The sequence below is a fragment of the Vipera berus genome (assembly GCF_964194415.1).
Source record: "Vipera berus genome assembly, chromosome: 1".
In the NCBI taxonomy this organism is placed as follows: Eukaryota; Metazoa; Chordata; class Lepidosauria; order Squamata; family Viperidae; genus Vipera; species Vipera berus.
Window position 1 is genome coordinate 157,831,657 of NC_138202.1, and position 26,891 is coordinate 157,858,547.

A 26,891-nucleotide genomic window follows, 5' to 3' on the forward strand; every position below is an offset into this window, starting at 1 on the left:
TATTGTTGTATGTATAATACGAAGTCGTTTACCGAAAAGTTGGAGATTTTATCAAATTTGGTAGAGGTGCAACTTAAGATTCGCATTCAGTAGGACAAACTGAATTATTAATTAGTTACTGGGAAGTTATATTACAGCACACAGATGCGTGAAAGGGAGATGTTGGAAATAATTGTAGGAAGGGTAATCAAAATCGGTGACAATAGTGTACGTATCCAAAGGAGGGATCGTGAGCCTTAATTATGAATAACTGCTGCTTCCAGGTTCTGTCGAGGGAAAGCCTAGGACGTCTGATTCCAGCCTGATCCTTCTGCAAATTTATATCTACTACAATAAACTCCTTTTGTGCCTTGAAAAGCTCTACTCTCGAAGTAAACAGCAACGCGTGCAAACAAAACCTTTATGCAATGCCCTTTTCCTACATTAACAGATATAGCCGAGGAGATACCAGGACGTGGGGCGGATGACCAACCCAGCCTCGGGGCGCAGTCAAGTCTCGATGTTGCTGATGCTACGTTGTAATAGGGCTGGGCGGCTTGAAACGCTTCTCTTAATTGATATAGGAAACATGTTGACTTAATCGCGGAAACAGAAACGCCAGCTTAGGGCATCCCTTCGTTTTCTTGGCCGCCGATTCCAAGACAGAGGAGAGGCCAGGCCCGGAGCCCGCCAAAGGCAGAGCAGAGCCAGCGTTCCCAAGAGGGCGGCAAAAAAAAAAGGCCCAGCTGCGGAGCGGGGATCTTGAAAACCCTTTTGCCCGCCTTGCCTGAAGCGCCAGGCTGAGCGACTTTGTCGCCAGAGGTTCTGACTCTCCAGCGCGTCGACACACACACACACACACACACGCGTGCACACACGAGCGCGCGCGCGCCCGGGCTCCCCTCCTTTGCCCGCGCCAGCCTCCAGCCGCTCCGGGTTTCCCGCTTCGTCCCCTCCTCCACTGACGCAGTCCGTCTGCACCAGATCCTAACATGGCGGCGGAGGCGAGGTGGTGAGGAGCGCGGCCGGAGGGAGGTTGGAGGGCCTCACGAGAGGGGCTGGTGAGTGGCCAGAGGAGCCCCGGCGAAGCGGGTCCGCAGAAGGGCCGGAGGCAAATTTCCAGGGTGGCCTGAGGGAGAAGACGCCCCCCCCCGTCTTAGAGCCGAGCGGGCGGGAGAGAAGGGAGGAAGAGGAGGGCTCGCTCGCTTCTCTTCCAGTTTGAATCTGCCTCACGCTGACTCGGGGGGTGGGGTGAACGGGGAAGAGGCCTTTTCTCATTCAGAGTCAGAGGCTGATCCTGAAGGCCTCGCTGAGAGAAGCGTCGCCCACTCCACAGGTCGAGGGGGGGGAGGAGGAGGAGAAGCAGTTTCGCGTTGAGTGGCTGAGGGACAACACAGGGCCTTCGATGGGTGGGAGAGGGGGGGTTTCCTCGGGTTTTAATAGCGATTTGTAGGGTTTGTTTCGGGCAACTTGTGCAAGAGTGGGGGAGAAGAACCTGCTGTTCTTCCCAAGCAACAAAATTAAAGCTACTTCCCCCCTCCCCTTTTCCTCCAGTTTGTGGGGAAAGATTCTAGGCTGATTTAAGCGGCTTTTTTAATGAAAGAAACTAGTCCTTTTCGTCGTAAAAAAAAACTTGGTGAAAAAGAGAAGAAAGGTAATGGGACAATTGCTCCGAATAGTATCCGAAGTAAAAGATGAAAAAGGCCAAAAAAGTAGCGAGTGGTGACATTAACAGACACAATGAAAAGAGGGGAGGAACTAATTGAATCAGTTTTAGACCAAGTGGGATCGCTCTTAAATACTCCACCTCCGTGTTGTTATTCCTTTTGTATTGATCTTCCCATACTCTACAGGAACTTGCCATCTATTAGTTATCATACATTCCAAAATCAGCACTTTGTTTGAAAAATAGATCTTCACATATTGCTTGTCCTTGCAATACTTTAGTTTTGAAATTCTAAAAAAAACATAAGCAATGATTTTTTTAATAAAATGTACAAATCATATTTAAAGACATCGTGTATTCTGAGAGATAAGGAGATGACAAAGTAGTACAATTTTATGCTTTTCAGTTATAACGATTTGTATCTTCAGGAATTTACAAAGGGCACGAATTTAATTTTGCTTTGGTTTTCCTAAGGAGAAGCAAAATTTGGCTCTTGATCTCTCCCTCAGTTTTCCTTTTCTTAAACATGAGAACAAATATATTCAGTAGAAGGTGTGGGAAGGCAGATTTAATAAAACTACAGATTTGGTTATGGATGCAACATTATTTGTTGGATTTTTATTTTATCTTTATTACTTTATAAGAAGATGGCGAACATACATAATACTCTTTCCCCTTCTATTTTCTCCACAACAACAAACCTGTGAATTGGATTGGACTGAGGGTGACTGGCCCAATCACCCAGCCATCTTTCATACCTAAGGTGGAACTAGAGTTCACAGTCCCCTGGTTTCTAAGCCAGCATCTAAACCACTGCAACTAACTGCCTCTCATTATTGGATGTATTTTGCAGAAGGATTGGTCAAAATTTTGACTTTGCTTCAAATAAGACAGTTTGATTATATTTTTGTCAATTCCTAAGTTTCCTATTTTTAACATTAATATTTGAATACCGGTATACATCTTCATTTAAATTGAAGGAAAATGTTTCTGCATTATTTAAAAGACATGTCAAGTGCAACAAGTTATCTTAAAAGTCTCAACAAATTTGAGAAGAATTATTTGTGATCTGTATTTGATAAATCTCATTTTAATTCTTTGTGACACAATTCAATTCATCAAGGATGAATCATGAAGGTAATCTAGTAGTGACAGTACACCGTGTTCAACATTTTAATTTTGTGTTTGATTGCAAGTAAGGTTTGGTGCCCGGTCAAACATTTGTTTTTTGAAGAAATCAGGAAAAATATCCAACATTTGTTACAGTGGTTATTGTAGTTGTTATTTTAATCTGTTTTTAAGGAATTGGTTTAATATTTGTTAGTTGATACAGTTGTTTTCATAAGACATTTAAAAACTGATGTGCATCCTCCTTTAAATTAGTAATATCAGTATGGGAATTTGCTTTGCCCAAAAGGTTTATGTAATAGAAAGAATTCAAGATCTCTGTAATTAAAGATATGTTTATTGAAAGTTTATCATTTCATAATGGATTATTCTATACATCTGTCATTCTGGATCCAAGAATTTTTTTCTTTTTTCTTTTGGATAGTCTTAGGTACCACTGTATTGCAAGCTGTACTGGAAGTGATTTATTTCAATTCCATTGCTTTGGGTTTGGTAGTTAAATTTGTGATACTAAGTTATTTAGGAAAGCCTAAAACAAACTTTAAATTTGGCAACAATAAAATGAAACATGAGACTCAATAAATACATCATACAGTAAATATATTTATGAAATAACCAGCCATATTTAGGATAATGTATAAGCATCCCATTGCTCCTTAATTAAAATGTTATAATAGAAATGATTCAGAAAAGAGAAACAAAAACAGTTGAGAGATTGCAGTACTCTACTTATGTGCTGTACAGCTACTTTAGCCATAGTGGTAGCAATGCAATGACAGTTTGGATTGTTGTTGCCAGTGGAATTTGATACGTGGTGGATAGCTAGTTTTGCACAAAGGACCCCAGCAACCCCATTATAAAATGGGATCATTGAAACCTCAGATAGGGTACTTCCTAACAGCTGGGCTTGAGTCATCACTGCACTGGGTTTCATGGGTCCTGTCACTGTCTCCCCATGCAAAGCCTTTTGTCCACCTGAGGCTCCCAGACAGGAAGTACCAAGGTTGGCATAGCAAGCCACCTGAATTAAACCTGAAGTAGACATGGTGGTAAGAGGTTGCTAGTAAAAGCAGGTAAGTAATGAGGAGTAGGCTACAGCCCTGGCTAATGTTTTGATGCAAAGCTAGGAGTTGAAACACCCCTCTGCCTGTCGGTCCCAGGTTTTGTGTCAGGTCACACTTTCTTCTTAGCTTGGAGCTGCGGGCATCAGCAGTTGCAATGAACCCAGTAAATGCCATTGCCTTGTACATCTTTGCCTGTCGCCTGGCAAGCATAAATTAGTTGGACAGATAAATAAATATGAGGGAGAAAACCAGAAGACGCCAGCTCACCAAGGACCCAAAGCAATATGAGATGCTACATTCAGTGTATGCATAGGAGGGTAACAGATTGTTGATCTTGGTTGCTCTCTCACTTTACTTGTTAATACCCATTAAAGTAATCAGGAAGCATTGCTGCCTTTTGGTGTAGATTTCACATTTTTAAAATACTGTTGCCAGCTGCAGAAAATTATTTGAAGGGCCACATTTGGCCTATGTTCTATGAGTTTGAAACTCTCAAGCTAGAGCATTTAGAACTTAATATTTTACTTTTTTGGTTTAAATATAGTATGTGAATATAGAAGTCATAAAATTATGTTGCCCCTGTTGTATTTAAAATATTTTAACAAATGTTCTTAAAAATAGGGTATCTTGTGTTTTTGAAGAGAATATTTAAACCACACTAAATGTTTTTTTTTTTAATCAATCCACTCCAGGCTAAATGTTGGTGGTTTTTTTTATCAATCCACCCCTGACTACTAGAAAAAAAACCTTTTTTTGTAAATTTCAAACTTTTTGTAAAAAAACATATAAAAAATTAAAGTTATTTACTGTATGTTGCCTAAACTGAAACACAAACATTATGCACAAGAGTGAGTAGCATCATTTTGGCCATCCAAGAAATTAATGACCTGCTTTGCCCTAATGACAGAGGAAGGAGTTCTGTCAAAAAAGCAGACCACTTATTTTTATTTGGCTTCTCAAAGAGTACTGGTTTATTAAATGCATGTAAAATAACATATTATGCTAACAAGGTCTCAAATCATTTGGGGCGGTGAAACTTTCAGAATATTAAATGTACATGTGCTCCCCAAATTCAAGCCATAATTTGCATACTGTGCCTCTTAACATTAAAAAAAGATCCCTCTCAGCCTTCCTTCGTTTCTACTTTGTTTAATCAAGCTTCTAGTCAATTGCTATAAGAAACAAGACACCAGACTAGACGGATTTTCTGTGCGATCTAGCAGAGCTGCTGTTATCCAATGAAAGCTGGTCATAGATACTGAATTTAACAAAAAAGGGTGTGTGTGTGTGTGAGATGGATCCTGAATTTTAAAGCTTACCTCTTTACTAAGAACATTCCATCTCTTTCTATAGGGGGTAAGTTATTACCCCCCACAGATAGGGCTCGCAACTTGGGAGTCCTCTTAGATTCACAGCTTTCCTTGGAAGACCACATAACAGCTGTGACTAGGGGAGCCTTTGCCCAGGTTCGCCTGGTTCGCCAATTACGGCCCTATCTAGACCGAGATGCCCTACGTACGGTTACTCATGCACTCGTGACCTCTCATTTAGACTACTGCAATGCTCTTTACATGGGGCTGCCCTTGAGGACCACTCGGAGGCTCCAACTGGTACAGAATGCAGCCGCGAGAGTTGTGTTGGGAGTCTCCCGATACTCCCATGTTAGACCTCTACTCCGTGAACTGCATTGGCTCCCAGTTGTCCTCCGGGTAAGATTCAAGGTGCTGGTAATGGTTTTCAAAGCCCTACATGGCATGGGTCCGGACTACCTTAGGAATCACCTGCTGCCAGCGTCAACGTCCCTCCGTCCAGTGCGCTCCCACAGAGAGGGCCTCCTAAGGGTGCCGCCGTTCGGAGAATGCCGTCTGGTAGCTCCCAGAGGGAGGGCGTTCTCTGTGAGCGCGCCTGACCTATGGAACCGTTTACCGGTTGAGCTCCGGATGGCTCCCGACCTTCGCTCCTTCCGACGCGACCTAAAAACATATCTGTTTAAGCAATCCGGTCTGGTCTGACGGGTTCTGTTTTAATTATTGTTTTAAGATAACTATTTGTGCATTCTGTTATTTATGTCACTGTTCACCGCCCTGAGTCTTTAGGGAGAAGGGCGGTATACAAATCAAATAAATAAATAAATAAATAAAGTATTAGGAGAATTTGTACAAATAAACAATTATATCCTAACCTTCAAAAATGGTCTAGTTTGGCTTATATGTAAGAAAGACTTGGGATCAGGTTACTTGACAGACTGCCTCTCCACAATTACCTCTACCTACCCCATCCAATCTAGGAAGAGGGGCATATTGCATGTCCCATCGGCTATAGTGTTGTCTGGCAGGACCCAGGAAGAGAGCCTTCCTTGTGGCATCTGCCCTACGGAACATGATTCCCCCTCCCCCAGATCAGATGGACCCTCACACGGCCCTGAAGACCCTGGGCATGGGGACCCAGGAATGTGGTGGTGCTGGTACTGTGACCGGAGTAATTGCCTTGGTGGTTTTATGTCTTCTGTGATGGTTTTTATATGCTTTCATATTTTTTTCTCATTTTCAAATAGCATTATAATATTACTCTTTTTTGTTATGTTTGTTTTATTTGCCTGTTAGCTGCCAATGATCATTTATATGAGAAAGGATGACTATAAATATGAACAATAAATGAGAAAGAAAGCAAATGCAGGTAGCTCTCGACATATATCACAACCGATCCCAAAATTTCCATTGCTAAGCAAGACAGGTTAAGTGAATTATGTCCCATTTTACAACCATTCTTGCCACAATTGTTAAGCAAATTGCAGAAGTTGTTAAATGAATTATGCAGTTGTAAAGCAAATCTGGCTTCCCTGTTGGCTTGTCAGAAGCCAGCTGGAAAGGTTACAAATGGTGAATCACATGATCCCGGGACACTGCAGCTGTCATAAATGCATGCCAGTTACCAAGTACCCAAAATTTGATTACATGACCATGGGGATACTGCAACAGTCATACATGTGAAAAATGGTCATAAGTCACTATTTTCAGTAGTTGAAAATTTGAACAGCCACTAAGTGAATAATTGTAAGTTGACTGCCTGTATCCATTGCTGTTTCATGTGTTTACAATTATATAAGGCATTGGGAATTACATGGGAGTAAGTAATCAAATATATAGGTTTTGGCTCTCTTGTTTAAGATAAATAGTTGAAAATGTGGGGTATTTGGAAGTTCAAAAGGGAAAGCAGTGTGGAGTGCTATACTTAATTCTTTGATTTTTTTTTTCTTCACATAAATAGTGTATCATGATCTAGAGAACTCTGGAATTTTTGATAAAATTAGAATAAATAATACTGATTTAAAACACACTAATTTTAACCTGCAGAAAAAAATTAGGGAATTTCCAATTTATAGGCTTAAATTTTCAGTGAAATAAATATGTTTTAATAGATTACGGCTGCTGTAATTTATAATTTGCTTTCAATAAACTGGTAAACATGCTTATCAAATACTAGTTTTATATTATGAAAGAAGTGAAATTAACATTCAGCCATTATTTATTTTCCTGTTTGTAGCTTTAACCTGGAACTTTGCTAATTCTCCATGTTTTGGCATATAATGATGCTTCATCAGTGTTTGTCCTGTCATATATGAAATAATACCAAGTAGAAGGAACATTAAATATTAAGCAGATTCATCTATTTTTCAGTATTTAAGGAAGGCTATACACTAGTGTGAACACAGGGATAGATGAAATAGGAAGATGCTGTGATTTATATTATGATGCTGGAGAAATCACCTTTCAACTATCAGATCCTAAAAGATTTGCCTTTTCTGGATTCATAATTGTCAAAAAAATAATTTACTTTGTTCCTTTGTAAGAGAAGGTTGATGTAACATTATTTCCATATATTCCCTTCTCTACATTTATTTAATGTTAACCATCCCTCACTGCAAATCCAAACCAGAATTGCATCCATATAAATTAATATTGTAATAAATAAAGCAGAATGACTTGGTGGTGGTTGTTATTATTATTATTATTATTATTATTATTATTATTATTATTATTATTATTATTATTATTATTATTTATTAAATTTATATACCGCCCTTCTCCCGAGGGACTCAGGGCGGTGAACAGGGCACATATAAATAGCAAATACAAAAATTAAAAAAAGAATTAAATAATCGTCCAGTAAAACAATACAGTATAAAAACCCATTAAGAACCCTAAAATCCCCCCATCAGGCCAGGCCAGCTTGTTCGAATAAGTGGGTCTTCAGACCGCGTCGGAAGGAGCGAAGGTCCGGTGCCGTCCGGAGCTCGACCGGCAGCTGGTTCCATAAAGCCGGAGCACCCACAGAGAAGGCCCTCCCCCTGGGGGCCGCCAGCCGACATTCTCTGACCGGAGGCACCCTGAGGAGGCCCTCTCTGTGGGAACGCACAGGGCGGAGGAAAGTTGACGCCGGCAGCAGGTGGTCCCCAAGGTACTCCGGACCCATGCCATGTAGGGACTTGAAGACCATAACTAGAACCTTGAACCTCACCCGGAAGACAACTGGTAACCAATGCAGCTCACGGAGCAAAGGTGTAACATGGGAGTACCGGGAAACTCCCAAGACAACTCTCGCGGCCGCATTCTGTACCAGTTGGAGCCTCCGAGTGGTCTTCAAGGGAAGCCCCATGTAAAGAGCATTGCAGTAGTCCAGACGAGAGGTCACGAGCGCATGAGTGACCGTACACAGGGCATCCCGGTCTAGATAGGGCCGCAACTGGCGCACCAGGCGAACCTGGGCGAAAGCCCCCCTAGTCACGGCCACTATATGGTCTTCCAAAGTCAGCTGTGAATCTAGGAGGACTCCCAAGTTGCGAGCCCTATCTACGGGGGGTAAAAGCTCACCCCCCATAGAAAGAGATGGAATATTTTGAATGTCCCGGGATGCCGAAATGCACAGCCACTCAGTCTTGTCAGGGTTGAGCTGAAGTCTGTTCCTCCCCATCCAGACCCGAACCGCCTCCAGGCAATGGGACATCACGTCGAGGGCATCACTGGGGTGGTTTGGGGTCGAAATAAAAAGTTGGGTATCATCGGCGTACTGATGATACCCAACTCCAAAACCACGAATGATCTCACCCAGCGGTTTCATATAGATGTTAAACAGAAGAGGCGAGAGGACCGACCCCTGAGGAACTCCACAAACGAGAGTCCTTGGGGACGACCTCTGCCCCCCTGCCAACACCGACTGCGAGCGTCCCAGGAGATAGGAGGAGAACCACCGAAGAACTGTGCCTCCCAATCCCCTGAGACGCCATGGTCGATGGTATCGAAAGCCACCGAGAGGTCTAATAGGACTAGGACAGAGGAATATCCCCTGTCCCGGGCCCTCCAGAGATCATTCACCAGAGCGACCAATGCCGTCTCCGTGCTGTACCCGGGCCTGAAACCCGATTGGGACGGGTCTAGATAATCCGCTTCATCCAGGACCAGGGGCAGCTGATGCGCCACCACACTCTCAACAACCTTCGCAAGAAAGCGAAGGTTGGAGACCGGACCAAAGTTGTTCAATACAGCTGGGTCCAGGGCGGGCTTCTTGAGGAGAGGTCTCACCACCGCCTCCTTCAAGACGGTGGGGAAATTACCCTCACTCAGAGAAGCCGATATAACCGCCTGGAACCAGCCTCGTGTCCCCTCCCGAGCTGCATAGACCAGCCAAGAAGGGCACGGGTCCAATAAACATGTGGAGCTCAACCTCCCCATAATCCTGTCCACTTCCTCAGGGGTCACAGAATCAAACTCCTCCCAGATAACATCGACAAGACCGCCCGTGTCCTGATCGTCGGACTCTGCCCAGTTGGAGTCCAGACCGGTCTGAATCCGAGCAATTTTATCCAACAGATGTTGACCAAACTCCTCGGCACGACCCTGCAAGGGTTCCTCCCTCACCTCCTGATTAAGGAGGGAGCGGGTCACCCTGAACAGGGCGGCCGGGCAATTATCTGCGGACGCGATGAGGGCAGAGAAGTAATTGCACCTCGCCACCCTCATCGCTGCGAGATAAGACCTAATATGGGTTCTTAGTCGCAACCAGTCGGATTCGGATCGGCTGGACCTAAAACAGCTCTCTAGGCCCCGTCTCCGACGCTTCATCTCCCGGAGCTCTGCGGTAAACCATGGAGCTCGATGGGATCTGCACCGGGTCAGGGGCCGCAAGGGTACAACTTGATCAAGTGCCTCAGTGGCTGCCCTTTCCCAGGGGCGGCCACTTACAGAAATATCACTGATGTGATATTTTCAGATTTGTTGAAATGGGGCAGGATCAATACTTTTTTAAAATAAAATATTTTATAGAAAATTACTTTGCATTGTTGAATAGTTTTTTCAACCAGTCATTTGGTTACTGCTTTATCACCTTGTGGTATACCTGAAATAAGTTGTAAGAGAATGGTAAATGTGGTAAAGGAGAGGTGGAAGGAAAAGGTCATACAGTAATGTGTTCACTGGTTAGCATATCACTGTTTTGCTTTCCCCCCCCCCTCCAATGTTAGAGGGACAATCACATAAGGAATTGGAAGTTGATTGTTAACACAGTTTGGACTGCTCCAATGTGGTCATTCCTAAATATAAATATGTAGTATTGCGTTCTTTTTAGAACCCATAAAAATAATTCAGCCACAATATTTTTGGTGCAATATTATTGCCTATATATTTTTCTCTGCATGAAATAATAAAGCCTTGTAATATCTTACCTATCATTGTTATTAGTAACTCTACAGTTACCCTGTGATAAGATAGACAGCCAATAAATTCAATAAATAAATCAAGTAGTATGCTATAATCAAATTTCTTTATGATTTGCATTTCTATTTCAGATATAATATTCTGAAGCCATGGGAGTGAAAACCCAAAGACCTCGTTGTTTTTTTGACATAGCCATCAATAACACCCCTGGTAAGACTGCTGGTTTCAATGTTAAATGTTACGCATAGGTAAACCGATTTAGAATAAGTGGTTTATATTTATTTTCATGCATGCAAGCTCGCCTTCTTAAAGTTAGTGAATATAAATGTAATGTTGTTTTTTTTCTTAATTTTAGCTGGAAGAGTTGTCTTTGAATTATTTTCAGATGTTTGCCCAAAAACATGTGAGAACTTTCGCTGCCTTTGTACAGGTTTGTAGATATTTTTCCTTATTTACATAATTTGCTATGAAAAGCTAATGCTGATTTAATTGTTCTTAAGTATAATGTCAAAAGGTGCATAAAACTATAGCAATATTACACATTTATCTTAAGTTTGGTAAGTTTACGATCTATTTTGAAGTATTTATTAATTCATACATATAAAATAATGACTATCTGTTAAATGTCTTACATCTTAGTAATTTATGGTCACGATGGCTCTGCTCTTGGGATTGCACTGAAATGTGGAACCACATAGTTAAAGTTTTCAGAGAATTCTAAGTGTTTCTTCCTATAGTCAGAAAGATAGGGAAACCTGGATGATTCCAACTCTGAAAAAAAAATAATTCTCCACTGTCGTATTGGAGCTCAGAGGAATTTTGTTAATTCTGACTTTCATTTAGGTTCTTACAGAAGACACTTGTCCATATCTTACCATAATATCTCCTTCCCTTTGCTCACACGTTGCTGAACAAATGGTTATAACTCGAGGGTGACCTAAGTGCAGGTTAAATTCTTTCATTCAAGTGTGCACTGAGATATACAGGGGGAAAAACAACTATAGCTTTTTTCTCCTATTTCCTTAGCACTGTACACAAGGTTGCCTTTATCCAAAACAAAATGCATGCAAACCTATCCTTGAATAGTAGAGTCTTACAATTGAGAAGTTAACTGAAGTTTCAAACCACTTTATTATATAAGCAATCCTTGTTTGCAACTGCCTCAGATAGCAACTGTTTATAAATACAGTGGGAATAAATGGTACTAAAAATTATTGTCCAACCCACGCATACATTTAGGTTCAAATTTCTGCACCTGACAACAGTACATGCCAGAATGAGAATAACACTGGCATTTCTGCACAAGGAAACTGTCTAAATGAGATGGCAGTATTCAGTAATCTTGAAAGGCCCCTTTTCTTTTTTTTGTCTATATCATGTTGTTTGCTTAGTGACCATTTCATTGGAACCAATTGCAATTGTTAAGTGAGGACTAGCTGTATGAATTAACAAATGGGTACAGTTCTGTGGATTTTGCCTATTATGTAGAAATGTTTTATTTGCTTCTTTTTTACTACTATTAGTACTGTGTGACCTTTTTTTAATGGCTTAGTATTTAGAGTTTTAAAAATCACCAAAAGCTGATTTACAATTTGACTTGTATTTCATTGTGTGAGATTGTGTCACTAATATTTAATGTGTATTAAACTATTTCTTCTTTGTAGGTGAAAAAGGTACTGGAAAATCAACCCAGAAACCACTTCACTACAAAAGTTGTTTATTTCATAGAGTTGTGAAAGATTTCATGATCCAAGGTGGTGACTTCAGTGAAGGTATGTCATTACTTGTTCCAAATTATTACCTGTAATTGTTCAAATATAAATAAATGTTACAGTATTTAAATAATTTTGATGTCTATTTTTTGTGGAAAGAAACTCGGAATAATAGTCTCTTGCCAAAATTTAGGAATGAATTTCTATGATAGTTTCAAGCAGAGTGCTTTGCTAAAGAAGTTACTAAAATATTGCCATTTTTTCCTTCTTAAAAAAATCTGAATTCATTTGTAAAAATATAAGAAAAACTAGAACTCTCTCATTCTGTTTCATTAATGTCCACTTTAAATTACCTAGATGGATAGTAAAATAACAGACTTGTTTTCTGTTACTTCTTCCATAACAATATCTTCTATAAAAATATTCAGTTTGAATACAAATATTTTAAAGTTTGTGGGGTCTTTGGTGTCAGTTCCAACATCCAATACCTAGATAAGCAGGGATTGACACCAGACAAACAATCTGGCAGAAAATTATACTTTAATCAAAGAACTACCAAGGAGAAAACCACATTTCCGCAACAGTGGCAGGGCAAGTTACTGTACAGAAACAGGGAGCAAACCCCATACTCACTAGCACTGATGATGTTACCCAATTCAGGTATTGAAATGTCAGCAAACAAACAACCAAGCTCAGAGAACACTAAGGATTCCACAGTTCAACCCTGAACTATCTATATTATCTTCTATTGGATGCTTGCAGGATCTTTTCTTAGATGTATGTTGTTGTTTTTTCATACAAGGAAATGGGAGAGGAGGAGAATCAATTTATGGAGGCTTTTTTGAAGGTAAGAACTATTTTTTTCTCAGGTTAGCTTACAACTCCACCGCTGTGTTGTGAACATATTAGGAACAACATATTTGATGGATCTACAAAATAACTAATTTATTTTGAGGTTCATAATGAGGATCATAAACTGTAGAGTTATTTTAGAGCTTTTAAAAAGTCTGGCCTCAAGTGATCTCGCGATCAGTGGCATACCAACCCATCTCTTTTTCTACTTCTCTTAAGGTGGGAAGTCCTTTCTTCCTGAAGTGTGTGGCAGCCTTGCATCTTGTCTCCATTTAACTTCCCTTTGCCAAGCCCAGCTTAACCATTTCATTGGTTGCTAACAAACCAGCCCTCCTTGCTCATGTCTGAGCAGAGAGGGAAAACGATAGAACATCATTCCAGTCATTTGACATGTCTTTAACAAACAGATATTTTTTTTGGCAGAAAATGAATGCTAGTTTGGCAGTTGGACCAAGTAGACCAATAAATGGATCTGGTTTCGGTCTTTCTCTGTAAAAATTCCAAGATGGCTAAATGTTAATTCTGACTAATCAATCTGAGTTCTTTTCATGCTCCTAGAAATGTGAGCTGATGGTATTAAAAGGCTGTAACTGGAAGTTAGATAAGATGCTTTTATGACACAAATATCTTATAAACAAAGTCTGTTGTATAAGTAATTGAAATTTATTTTTATTTCAAATTTCCAAATTACCTTTTCTAAAACAGAGGACTGCTCATCAGGTATTTTTTTTATCTAGCAATACAACATATTATTTTGGCACACTTATAAATGTAGGTAGCAAAATATAATAAAGTTTTTTTTCCAAAAAATATGTCTGTCTTTTTGGATAATGAGTCACTTACAAATTGTTCTTGTTTGACAGATCAATGGATTGCTAGATAGTTGTATTTTTGCATTCATTCATTATATATGCAATTCAACAATATTAATTGAATAATATTTATATTTTTGTCCAATAAACTGAGAATTATTAGTATACATTTCTGTCTTTAGTTTTATCTATTTGAATACTGTTTGGCACTGCAATGATAAAATTTATGCAGCTTGACAATCCTAATTTAAAATGCAAAAAAAATGCCACTGCAAGGTAATAACTTGGATTTTTGAAGTAATTCAAACGCTTTCTCTAGATGAAAGCTTTGCTGTAAAGCACAACAAAGAATTTCTCCTTTCAATGGCCAACAGAGGGAAAGATACAAATGGTTCACAGTTTTTTATGTAAGTATCATGCTAGCTCCATCATTTGGATGGAGCTCCTTATGATTGTAAGAACTTTGAATTGTTGGAATGACTTTCTGTTTACAAAGTATCAATACCTTTAGCACAGAGAATGCTTTTATTTATCTATTTCTAAGAATTATGGGAGATCTATCTAAGACTAATTTACAAGATAAACAGAAATACAATTATAAAAAAAAATAGAAATTATTACAAAAAAAGTATTGTACATCAAAACTCAGCAAAAACAACTACCATCACAAAATTCCAAAAAATTCCAAGTACATAAAATTAAAACCACAATTAGAATAAATATAAGAACAGTTTAAAAAAGGACAATATAACAATAAAAATATTTCTTAAAAGTCTAAATGTAGAGGAACTTATAGATGGACTTCTCTATTGAACATTTGCTATAATTGGAGGAGGGGAATCTACTAGTAAAGGTCTTGCTCCTGAGTAAGAACTCAACGTGCCATAGTAAAAGATGAGAATGGTTTGATAGAAAGCTTATTGCAATCATTAATCAGCGCAAGAGAATTGGTATTCAAATATTTAAAATAACCAATATTAAATTGACAAGGCCAGGATAGTTAAGAAAAGTACCAACAGTCAAATCAAATATACTAAAAGGCTTGCACAGGCTATATGTATATAACAAGAAGAAAATAAAATTAGCAATCTGGATAATATAAACTTGAAATAACAGTATAAAATACAAACATACACATACCGTATAACAGACATAGTCCTTGACTTGGGATCTTAATGGATCCTGCCAATTACAAGTTGTAGGTTGTGATGGTGCTAAAGTAGGTCACCACGTGACTGATTTTACAACCACTTTCTGGCAGTCATGAAGCAATCGTAAAGTGAACACTATGGTGGTTAAGCAAATGCCATGGTGATTTAGTGAAGCCATTGTTTGCTATGGGGCATTTTTTTCTGAAAACCAGAAATAAATACCTTCTTTTGGAAAAAATGTCATAAATCGGGAGGGACACTGCAAACAATTATAAATAGGGGCCAGTTGCCAAATGCAGTAACTATGGAAGAACATGGCCATCAGAACTTCAGGCTTGGGTTGTAATTAGCTGTCGTAATTTCAAGCTAAGCAATTAGTTGTAAGTCAAGGACTACCTGTATACCTGTCTATTTGTAAGTATAACAATTGTAAGCTTCTCTTACAGAAACCCTGTTGTGGCTGAGAAAAATATAATGTAGTGCAATAGCTGACATGGAATGTATACCCAAAAGCTAATGCTGAGCCTCATCCACTTCTGACTATCCCTACTCTGGCAGGTTCAATTACTCTTAATTATCCTTTGTCTAATTTTACATGCTACCATGCAAAACTCGGCAGCCTTGCATGTTACTTCAGGGTTGATGTCAGAAAGTAGACATTGCTTACTATTGGTTATTGTGTCCAATTGACTAGTCAGAAGTGTGGCAATTGGAGGATTTCAAGATTCTGTATTTTAAGTGGATATACAAGAGAACATGTTCAATAGTTTCTATATGTACTGAGTCTCAAGGACATGTTCATAATGAGTGTGGGATTGTTTTGTACCTTCCAGCCAGAAGCGCTGAGGGAAGAGCATTACATTGGGCTAAAGCAAAAGCACTTTTCCTGATTTGGGATGTGAAGCTGCGTAAGATACATAGCTTGTGCCAGAGTATACCTCCTGCTGTCTGTCATGGGAAGCTGAATGATATTTCCAGGGTCCGTTTTGATGGCGTATGTTGAACAGACGAAGTGAGGGAAAACTTAAATAGTAATACCATGGCTTGGGATAATATTTCCAGGTGAAATATATTAGAAAAGACGCTCTTTTTCTCTCTAGTCTGTAAGCAGTCTGTACTGCTTTATACAGGGACAGCATTGGCATTGGGCCCAAGAGCCAGTGAAGGCATCATGTACATCCATCGATCAGTCTAAAATGAAAGGGTACAGAATATGGGCTGATGAATGCACCGTATTTCTATCCCAGTTGAATCCTAATTAACTTACTAATCTAAACTTGTAAAACACATTTCACGCCATAGCAAATTATTAAAGCTCTGACAATAATCTGAATAAACAAAGCATTCCCCAGTTTTGATCTCTTAAGAGGGGTACATTTTTTCTAAAACAATTTGACTGTCAATACCTTGTGAGAAAATAATGTGCTACATATACTCCATCTTGTCTAAACTAAACTCATTTATGACAGTGCGTTGAGCCTGAAAAATAGATACTAACTTCCTGAACTTTATATCCTCAAATTTTTATAACCTCCATAATTTTCAGATAGCTCTGGTTCCTCTACTTTTGGAATGATAGAGGTACCAGATTGAAGAACCTAGTCTATAAGAACACTTTATAATCTGCTAGGGTGCTGAACAGAAAAGCAACGCTGAAGAGATTAATCCTTCACAATCCAAGTCTTGATTACATATGGCAGGACAAAATTCTCACCAAAACACATCTAGAGATGAGAGTGAGAATATTAACCAACCTGGCATTTAACATCACAAAGAGATCAAAACATAAAACTATTATAATTCTGAGGGAGAGAAAAGTCAGAAGTAATTAGTATATTAGTAGGCCTTGTCTTCCATGAAATCTCAGTTCCCCAATACAGTTTCTCTTCCATATAATCATTAAAACATATTCCATATAAAACCCATGAAAGTTCACTACATAATGCAAAGTGCCATAAATCAAGTCAGTTGTTACTAGTGTGGAAATATAGGTAATAATAAACTTTTCCTCACTTTTTTGTACTACTTCAGTTTCTTTACTATGTTTCTCCTGCTACTTACAAAGCACCATATCTGTATACTGAGTTAAATTCACTCAGAGGTAAATGGTGCATCTATCTGTTTTGTTCTGTCCTAAGTGGAAATAATAAATAGAATTACAAATAGCCAAATAAGTCAGAATCAAAATCTCCTCTGAAATTGGGACAGCTATTATAGTCTTATATTTCAAAAAGAGAGCTGTATGTAGAGTGTTCTAACAATGTAAGAGCTAAATAGTTGCAACTTAATGCCTACATTAAAAAAATCATTTAATGTGTAATAATTGTGAGCTTTTTAAGGACTAAATAGTGATATGGGCTGAAAGTGGATAATGCTTATGTATGTATACTTTGATTGTCAGAGCAAGTTAACATTTATTTACAAGCAATATTGTTGAATATTCCAGACATAACAGAAGATGCTATTTTTACAATTCTATTCATTATGAAATAAAGGACACATCTGTGTCCCCTGCTTCTCACAGTATATATAGGCAGAAGTTTGACAGGTGAATGGGAATGACTCCTTGATAAGTCTTTAGTGTGCTCAGGAAGAGGAAGGGAATCATCCGAGGGAATGAATAACTGAACTTTGAGAACAAATAAAAATACATTAGTTTTTTAAATATTAAATCTTTAATAAGTTCCACTGTGAATTCAATGGCTACATGTTTATCAGTTGCAATTAATTGAAATTATTCGTTGAGTAATATATTGATGGTTGTAGTGTCTTCAAAATCTTTGTCTTTGCTTCTTTATTTTCAATTTTATATTAAGCATAAGCTGCCTCTTCAAAAATGAATGTACACTATTTGCTCAGTGGTATAGAAGTTTAGAGAGATTTGTGGAATGAATAAATTAGTATAAGGCCAAATGTTTCAGTAATTGTTGTACTACTGAAACTGAATAACATAACATCTTTAATTAACAAGAAGTAACTATGGCCTGGTTGACAAAAGAACCTGAGTCTAAACTGTTTTACAGAAATGATGGCTCAGGTTATTAAAAGTGTTCCTTACATAGGAATTGGATGCCTGGAAGAAATGTTCTAGTTAAGCCCGTTTTATAGTATCAGATATTTTAATTGAAGGAAATTGTTCCTATTCAGAAGAATTCTGAATATTCATGCCATTATATAGTATAGTGCTGTCAAAGTATACTATCTCACTCAAAACTAGACTGTAGAATATATTTTTAAACATATTTTTTGAATTTTAGGTACAGTTACACTAATAAGCAGAACTTTATATAAATTTTAATGTATTGACTGTTCAATATTTAATATTTTGTTCAAATTTCTCACTTTTGTCATACCAAATTTGTGCTTGCACGCTGTCAACTCGATACTAATATTATCCTTTTTTTATTAAATTCTTGCCTCTGGTGTCATCTAAAGAACAACTAAGCCTACCCCTCATCTTGATGGGTACGTATTTTTGTCTTTTACTTGTAATTGGAAAATTCTGTTGAATTCTTCAATGAGATAGATATGTCAGTCATTTATTAAAATTATGCTTTGCTCATTTAGGTATCATGTTGTTTTTGGACAAGTAATTTCGGGGCAAGAAGTTGTAAGAGAAATAGAAAATCAGAAGACAGATGCATCTAGTAAACCGTATGCAGAAGTGCGAATATTGAGTTGTGGAGAACTAATTCCAAAATCCAAAGGTAAGATTAAAATACCTTTTTAATAATAGTCTGCCGTTCCAGATTGCCAATACAGCAAAGGAAAAAAAATCAGCTTTAATCTTTTGTTTTCCAGTCACCTTTGGTAGAAATTAATTATTTGGCTTATTTTAATGCTTTAAGAGCATCATTGTTAAAATTGTTTATTAAGCATCTTTAGACTTTGGGGGTATAACAATATATTTCTACTTGAACATGGTACAGTCACAAGTGTAATTGCAGTTAAACAATAATATTTAGCATTTTCATATATGAAAAATCATGATTAGGAAATAATTTATTTGCTTTAATATTTGGAAATTAAACTGGAAAGATAGGAAAAGAGTATTTTTAAGCTTAGGCGGTAAATGCTTTTCTGTTGGTTTCATTTAAAGTCAAGAAGGAAGAGAAGAAAAGACACAAGTCGTCTTCTTCATCTAGTGATTCAGAAAGTTCAAGTGATTCAAAAACGTCTTCTGATTCGTCAACTGAATCTGACAGTGCTGCTGAAGAAAAAACAAAGAAAAAGAAAAAGAAACACAAAAAAACCTCTAAGAAACATAAGAAAGAAAAGAAAAAGAGGAAAAAAAGCAAAAAGAGGTAAATAGAGAAGAGGGAAGATTTCTATGAAAGCATTAAAAAAAATTCCTTCCTGCACTATTATTGCAACAAATGTAACATAGAATAATTTGAAGGAATTAAAGATACATTTTCCATTGTCAATTACAGTTTGTTTGTAAAATAAATCTTTTTATATGTTTTTTATCAAATAGAGTTCTTATGTATCTAAAATCATAATGGTTTTAAATATATTTTTGGATGAAATCTGAGATACTTGGAGAACAATGCTTCTGTTGCTAGGAGGTCAACCCAGCGGTTTTGTAATACAGCAAGTCCCCAGGTCAATAACAAATTCTGTTCCTAAGTCTTCCTTTAAATCCATTTGTATGTAAACTGGAACAAGCTATTTAGTCACGTGTTTGTCTTACTGTGTAATAAGAGAAAAACAGAAGCCCAACGCAAGTCAAAAATGTGAATGGCATTCTTCCATGAGCTGAGGAACAGCTGAATCCATGGAATGTTTTCAGGAACTTCTTGAAACAGGCAGTGCCATACAGGTAGTCCTCAACTTGCAACAGTTCATTTAATGACTGTTCAAAGTTACAACAGCACTGAAACAAGTGACTTATGACCATTTTTCACACTTAGCACCGTTGCAGCATCGTGCTGCATGTCGTGATGTGATCAAAATTCAGATGCTTGGCAACTGGTTCATGCTTATGACCATTGCTGTGTCCCAAGGTCACGTGATCACCGTTTGTAACCTCCTGACAAAGTCAGTGGGGAAGTCAGATTCATTTAACAACTGGGATACTAACTTATCAACTGCTGCGATTCACTTAACAACTTTGGCAAATGTGGTTGTAAAAATGGGCAAAATTCACTTAACTGATGTCTCATTTGGCAACAGAAATTTTGGGGTCAGTTGTGGTCGTAAGTTGAGGACTAGCTGTATATTAAAAAATACTTGCTTTACTTTGTGATGCTCACATAGGCATTGTGCTGCTTTAGTGATGCTTGAGTTCATGGGGGTAAAGTAATGTCTGCCGTTTGAGTTGGATCTTGCTGCCAGTCAGTTAGAGAAAAACTGGAGTGGGACATGACTCACAACGACAGACAGCATTCTGTCTTGGGCTGTGCAGGGCTTTCAGGAACCCCTGAAAATAGGCTGTGCAATATATTAATGCATGATCATGGAGGTCCTTGCAAGGCTTCAAAGGTTTTTCAGTTAGCAGGGAGAAGTGCCACCTGCCATCTTAAATCCAATCTCATTGCCATTTTGAGTGCTGCAGGCAGCTTGTTCGTAACTAAGGGGTTGTTTATAAGCTGGAGGGTCACAACCTGGACACTTTCTGTAGGTTAGCAGCTTAGAAACCGTCCATAGGCATGATTAAATCTGTCGATTTACATACTTGTTCAATAATTTATAAACAGGAGTATTTTTTTTAATTACTATCCTAGTAAAAAGACCAAAAAAGCAGGTCCTCATATTCAACCCTGCATTTAGAACTTGCAAGGCATAAGAAAAACCAGCACAGTTCAGATTAAAATATTAAATGTTTTGCAACTTTCCCACACAAATTTCTAAAGTATAGTAAATTTGAAATATGTTTGGCATCTGAAAACTTAACATTATTCTAAAAATACAGATAAATGTCTTCTTTTGTTTTATAAATTTAAGTTCAGCTAGTGAAGCTGAAACAGAAAATCCTGAATTGCAACAGCCACTTTCTACAGTCCGTCCAGAAGAGATTCCTCCTGTTCCAGAAAACAGATTTCTGATGAGGAAAAGTCCTCCCAAAGTAGATGAAAAGGAAAAAGAGACAAAGAACAGAGAAAGAGAAAGGGAAAGGTAAAGGGTTTTTAAAATTGTTTACTGACACAATACTATGATATTAAAATACTAAGATCTATGTGTAAACATATTACAATTACTAACTAAATGGTGGAAACATAACATAAGGCAGAATAATATAATGGGAAAATAATTACATTATCAGGCAGATAAAATGGTTATGGAAACCATTCTCAACTAATCTACTAATTTGTAACCACGAATGCCAGTACTAAAGGCAACAACTTCCAGTTATTTGGTGTAGAGTACCCCTCATTGTTTCTTCCCCATCACAGAAGAAACATTCGGGATCAACACTTGTGCACCTAACAATTAGAGAAAGTTTTCCCTTGCTTTTCTCCATTATTTATTAAAGTGGCTGTAACCTCTTAATATGCCTAAAAGCATAAACCAGGATTAACGAAAACAGAACAGTAATTCTGATCACATAGCACAGTGGTTATATTCTGATGTATACCACAATATTCTGACTAATTCTAGAAAGGTGAGGCTGCAGACACCCACCAAACAGCTCATACTTAGCACATCCACACCCTACTTGGCTGTTCAACTGAGTAATTTCGTTACGGTTAGCCTGATAGTTATCACCAAAAGGGTATGGTAGACGCTTGTCTGATAAGCCATTTCATGTTAACAGAGCACATTCCCATAAAGACATCCACCAAATCTGACAGCAATCAGGGTGATTGTTCTTATTGAAGAATGAGACAAATGACCCTTGACTCACTAGTGCAGTACACAGAATATTGCATTTGTCCACCCCACCCAAAGCAATGTAATTACCAAAATGTCAAGCCAGATCAAACAGGATAGAGCAATATAACTCTATATGGGAAACCAGCAACTCATTTACATTTTTCATATGCTAATCTCCTAGGATATCAACAGATCCACTTAAAAAATAAGCCATATGAAAATATTTGGTCCTTAGGGATTTTGCAGTGAGATTCAGCCCACTTTGGCTAAGACTATATCTTAACTGGGGTGAATAGAAAAAAAAATATTAACTTGGTTGAAGTTAAGCTTTGGGAAATGTAAAGTTTAGTGTGTGTTTGAGACTGACATAATAACCTCAAAGTTGTGATCAGTATAAACTGTATGTGAACTTGTATTCCTGCATAATTATGTCTGTTCTATTGATCATACTTTTGTTTCTTTTGGAAATCTTTGAGCTATTTTTCTCAAAAATGTATGCAGTTTAAAAAATGAAACAATTTCCATAAAACACATTTAAAAAATATCCATTAACACAAAACTGCTAAAATAGCTTTTAAACCTTCAATTAAAATAATTATCAGCACCAATTTTAGCAACATTACTTAAAAGATAGCACATTGCTTTCAGTAGGATTTATTCCCTGGTGTTGATAAACATTCTTCAAGGGAGGAATAAATAATATGTTTATCATTTAAATATTTATTAACTATTTTCAGCTAATTTTGTATATCCATGAGGTTCAGCAGTCTTCTTTATGTAATGTAAGAAAACTGCCTTGGCATTGCTGGTCTAAGGCTCTTAGAATTTACTATTACTATCACTTCACCACTGAATATTTGAATTATTTTTTTATGAAGAAAATGTTTAGTATAGTCTTGGCAGCTTGTGAGCTTCAGAAGTACGTGATTATGGAAGAAACTTAATAAATCATGGTTAAACAGCAATGATTTTTTTCTTTTCTTAATTTCTAGTAATCTATCAAATTGTCAAACATCATATCGAAGGCTATTGGTGACAAGATCTGGAAGAAAAATAAAAGGAAGGGGACCAAGGGTATGTTTGCTTTTTGCAGTTTAATTTCTTTGATATTTGGCTTTTAATAAACTGTGATTTAGTTGTGTGACATATACATAAATGCCTGCCTGCCTGTCTTTCTGTCTCTATCTGTCTTATCTATCTCTATCTAATTAGGCCAAAGCCAGTAAGTTTAGCAAACAAAACCAGCATTTTGCATTTATGTATCATGCTAAGATATCAAGACAAAGAAAGCAATACACTGTAGATAGTCCTCAACTTGTAACAGTTACTTTAATAACTGTATGAATTACAACAGCACTGAAAAAAGTGAGTTATGACTGCTTTTCATACTTACGACAGTTACAGCATCCCCATGGTCATGTGATCAAAATTCAGATTTTGGGAACTGACACAAATTTTTGATGGTTGCAGTGTCCTGGGGTTCTGTGATCCCCTTTTGCTATCTTCTTACAAGCAAAATCAACAGGGAAGCTAGATTCACTTAACAGTGTCACTAACTTAACAACTGCAATGATCCACTTAACAGCTTTAAAACTCACTTGACAAATGTCTCATTTAGCAATAGAAATTTTGGGCTTAGTTGTGGCCGTAAGCTATATATGTTTGCAGGTTGGTTAGAATATAGTGATTTCTACAACAAGCTGAGGTTGTGTCAATATATTGACTTTAAATTGGGATGCATGTTTTATTAGTCTTCATGAGGGTTCCTTTACCATCAGGTATGCACATGTTTTATTGCTAAATTGTTCTCTTCTCCAGTAATGGACTGCCTTCTGCCAAGGCTTCTTAGGGTAGTGGCTTAGAGGATTCCTTGAAACTCATCAGTGTTCACTAGCTTTGTGGGACAAAGATTTGCTAAGGAAATCTCCCATAAATCCTTGCTTGCAAGGAACTGAATTTTTAAAGTCTTATATTTTTGTTTCAAGGATCAAATGTTTAGAACTGAGGTCAAAGTATGGCAAAGCTCTAGAAAAAACAATGTTAAAATTAACAAGTAAATTTATTAATTGGCTTCTTTCAAATGAGAACGATAAGTAACTTTAACTCAAAAAGAAGAAAATATAATTTGTTAAATGACATAGATTTGAAGTGGTATTATCACAAGACACTGGAAAACTGAAAGATGGGTATTTAAAAGTGTGAGAAATCACTTTGAAAAATTAATACAGCAGCAAAAGATTTAAGTATTGTGTTAATTAGACTGCTTACACTACTTGATCTCTATTTATTTTAAAATTTTGTATCTCCCCTTATTTTTTAAAATACATTTTTGTATTCTCCTGGACAACACATTTTTCTTTTTATATTTTTGCTATTGTTATATTACTGTGTTATTTTCAGTGAGCATTGAGCTTCAGTTTAAAAATTCAGCTGCACAATTAAGTTAATTTTATTCTATGAGCGTTTATACAGTAAAACCACAATTCCTCAGGTGCAACTGATAAAATTTTACATCAGATGTCATCTTCACCAAGAAAGTTTATTGTTTCCATGGTAATTTGGACATTTGATGTCATTTATATTATTTGCATAAGTATCAGTTGACATTTTCTGTATCAATTGTATCACTTTATGTCACTTGAACATTGAATCAACAAACAATTCTTATCCCCAAATGGTCCATTAAATTGAGGTTTTATTATGTTTTTAAATGGGTAATTTGCAATCAAAGCTATCACATCTGCTATACAAATTAGGATCCACATCTTGTTTTAGCTCATTTTTTCTCTTGTATTCAAAGCGGTACCGGACACCTTCAAGATCCAGGTCAAGGGATCGCTTTAGGCGCAGTGAGACTCCTCCACACTGGAGACAGGAAATGCAGAGAGCTCAAAGGATGAGAGTATCAAGTGGAGAAAGATGGATAAAAGGAGACAAGTAAGAGGCAATCAAAGCTGTAGCCTTTTCTGTACTGTTTATTTATTTGATTTTTAATCTCACTTAATAAGTAACTCAATAGTCAGTGCGGCAATGAAACTCCTGTAAATAATAATTTGTTTTTTCCATTTCCTATTGTGCTCATTTAGAATCTTGTTAGAAGAAGAAAAAAAGTAATAATCTGCTAAATGAAAATTAAAACAGGTATAGAGAAATTAAAAGAAGAAAGTACGTGTGCTTTCTTCTTCCCCTCATGGGAAATTGTTCCACAAATTTTTGAGAGACCTCCTCATTCTGTTGTGTCACATTTGACTCATATAGTAGAGTTCCCCAATAGTATGTTGTATTTTTGATTATAGAGGTACTTCTCTCTATCATGTACCTCCCTGTGTCTGCAGTTTGTAACGTAAATTCAGATAATGGTGTGGGATTATTTCACTAGCTTTATGTTCAAGTTTGTTTGTTTGCTTGTTTGTCTTGAAGGAGTGAAATTAATGAAAACAAGAAGGATGCTGCAGATCAAAAAAGTCCAGGAAGAGGAAAAGAAAGAAAAATATCTGACCACAGGGAGGGTTCTGAAAGTCCAGATAGAAAAGGAGAGAAAGAAACACAGCCCAAAGATCCCAAATCCGGCAGTAAAGACAGAGGGACAAAGAGGAATTCTGAGAAAGAAGATAAGGACAAACATAACAAAAGCAAAGCCAAAAGAAAGGCTAGATCCAGAAGCCAGAGCAAAAGCAAAGAGGTATCCAAAAGTAAAGAAAGAGACTCAAAATACAGTAAACATGAAGATAAAAAAACGCGATCAAGAAGCAGAGAAAAAGACAAAGAAAAATATAACGACTTTCATAGCAGAGAACGAAGCAAAAGCAGGGAGAAGAATAAAAGGGGAAGATCTAGAAGTAATGGCCAGAATCATACCAAAAGTAAAGACAGGGGAAAACATGAACACTCAAAAAGCAGGGAACGTGAGCAGCCTAAAAACAAACATAGTTCCAATAATAGGGCCAGAGAGCGAAGCAGAAGTGTGGACAGAGGCAAACGAGCCAGGTCCAGAAGTAAAGAACGAGACCGCAGCAGAAGTAAAGATTATTCCAAACATAGAGATAAGGAAGTAAAAAGAAAAGGAAGATCAAGGAGTAGGGAGAGAGAGAGAAGAGGCACCCCGGAGAGGTCCAGAGAGAAAGAATATAAAAGGCGGAAGGAATCCCATAGCTCTGAGAGGGAAGAAAGTCGAAGTAAAGACAGGCATCGGGATCAAGAGTACAAAAGTTCCCGCAAAAAGGAAGAGGCTGGAAAAAAGGTGCGTTCAAAAAGCCGTGACAGCAGTAGCTCCGAGACGAATAAAAGCAAAAAATCCTATAGAAATCAAGAGAGAAGTCCTGACTCAAAGAAAAGAAGAAGCAGCAAGGACAGAGAATTGAAGAGGTCATACTCGCGGAGGAGTAAGGAAAAGGAAAGGGACAGATCTCGTTCTTCAAGAGAAAAGGAGATCAACCAAAAATCAAAATATCAGGAGAGAGATCGTGCCCATGGCAAAGATAAAAAATCCGATCATGAATCAAGTGCTGGAACCGATGAAGATAATAGGCATGGATGAGTTTATGAACTTACTGTTTCCGCTCTGCTTCTAGGTTCTAGAGACATGTTGGGGAACATTTTTTTTTTTTATGTGGACTTCAGTTTGGTTTTTTGATAATCCACAATCTGGATCATTTGTACTGCTAAAGTTTTAATAAACTTGAAATGGAAAAACAAGTTTTATGGGTAATACGGTGTGCTATGTTTTAATATTTCATAGTTTATGTATCCTATTTCTATGTTACCTGATGGAAGCATACTGTATGTTAATTTTAACTTTAATTTAGAAGCACGCTGCAAATTGGTTGGTTGGTCTGAAATTACAGACATCTTTGAATCAAATTCTTTTTACATCTTAAAGAAATAACATGTTAGTATTAAATTAACATTTCACAACTATAATTAATAAACAAAACCAGCATATATAAAAGTAGAACATTCAAGTGAAGAAGAATAAATGTTCTCCAGTTTGAATATGTTACT

At 37.5% G+C, this 26,891-nt stretch overlaps 1 protein-coding gene across 1 annotated transcript; it reads left to right on the forward strand.

Moving 5' to 3' along the window:
• Positions 1-870: 870 nt before the first annotated feature.
• Positions 871-26,585, forward strand: PPIG (peptidylprolyl isomerase G). The gene is made up of 13 exons (XM_081313587.1): positions 871-1,040; positions 10,679-10,757; positions 10,903-10,977; positions 12,212-12,319; positions 13,062-13,106; positions 14,243-14,330; positions 18,510-18,539; positions 18,642-18,781; positions 19,174-19,378; positions 21,021-21,191; positions 22,883-22,964; positions 24,691-24,827; positions 25,311-26,585. Exons 2-13 carry the CDS (start codon positions 10,697-10,699, stop codon positions 26,425-26,427), a joined length of 2,259 nt encoding a protein of 752 aa, XP_081169713.1. The 5' UTR covers positions 871-1,040; positions 10,679-10,696; the 3' UTR covers positions 26,428-26,585.
• Positions 26,586-26,891: the final 306 nt, after the last annotated feature.

Coding starts and splice junctions, on each gene's coding strand:
- PPIG (XM_081313587.1), top strand. CDS start 10,697: ATGGGAGTGAAAACCCAAAGACCTCGTTGTTTTTTTGACATAGCCATC. Junction 10,978..12,211: donor CTTTCGCTGCCTTTGTACAG/GTTTGTAGATAT, acceptor TCTTCTTTGTAG/GTGAAAAAGGTACTGGAAAA. Junction 14,331..18,509: donor AATGGTTCACAGTTTTTTAT/GTAAGTATCATG, acceptor TGTCATCTAAAG/AACAACTAAGCCTACCCCTC.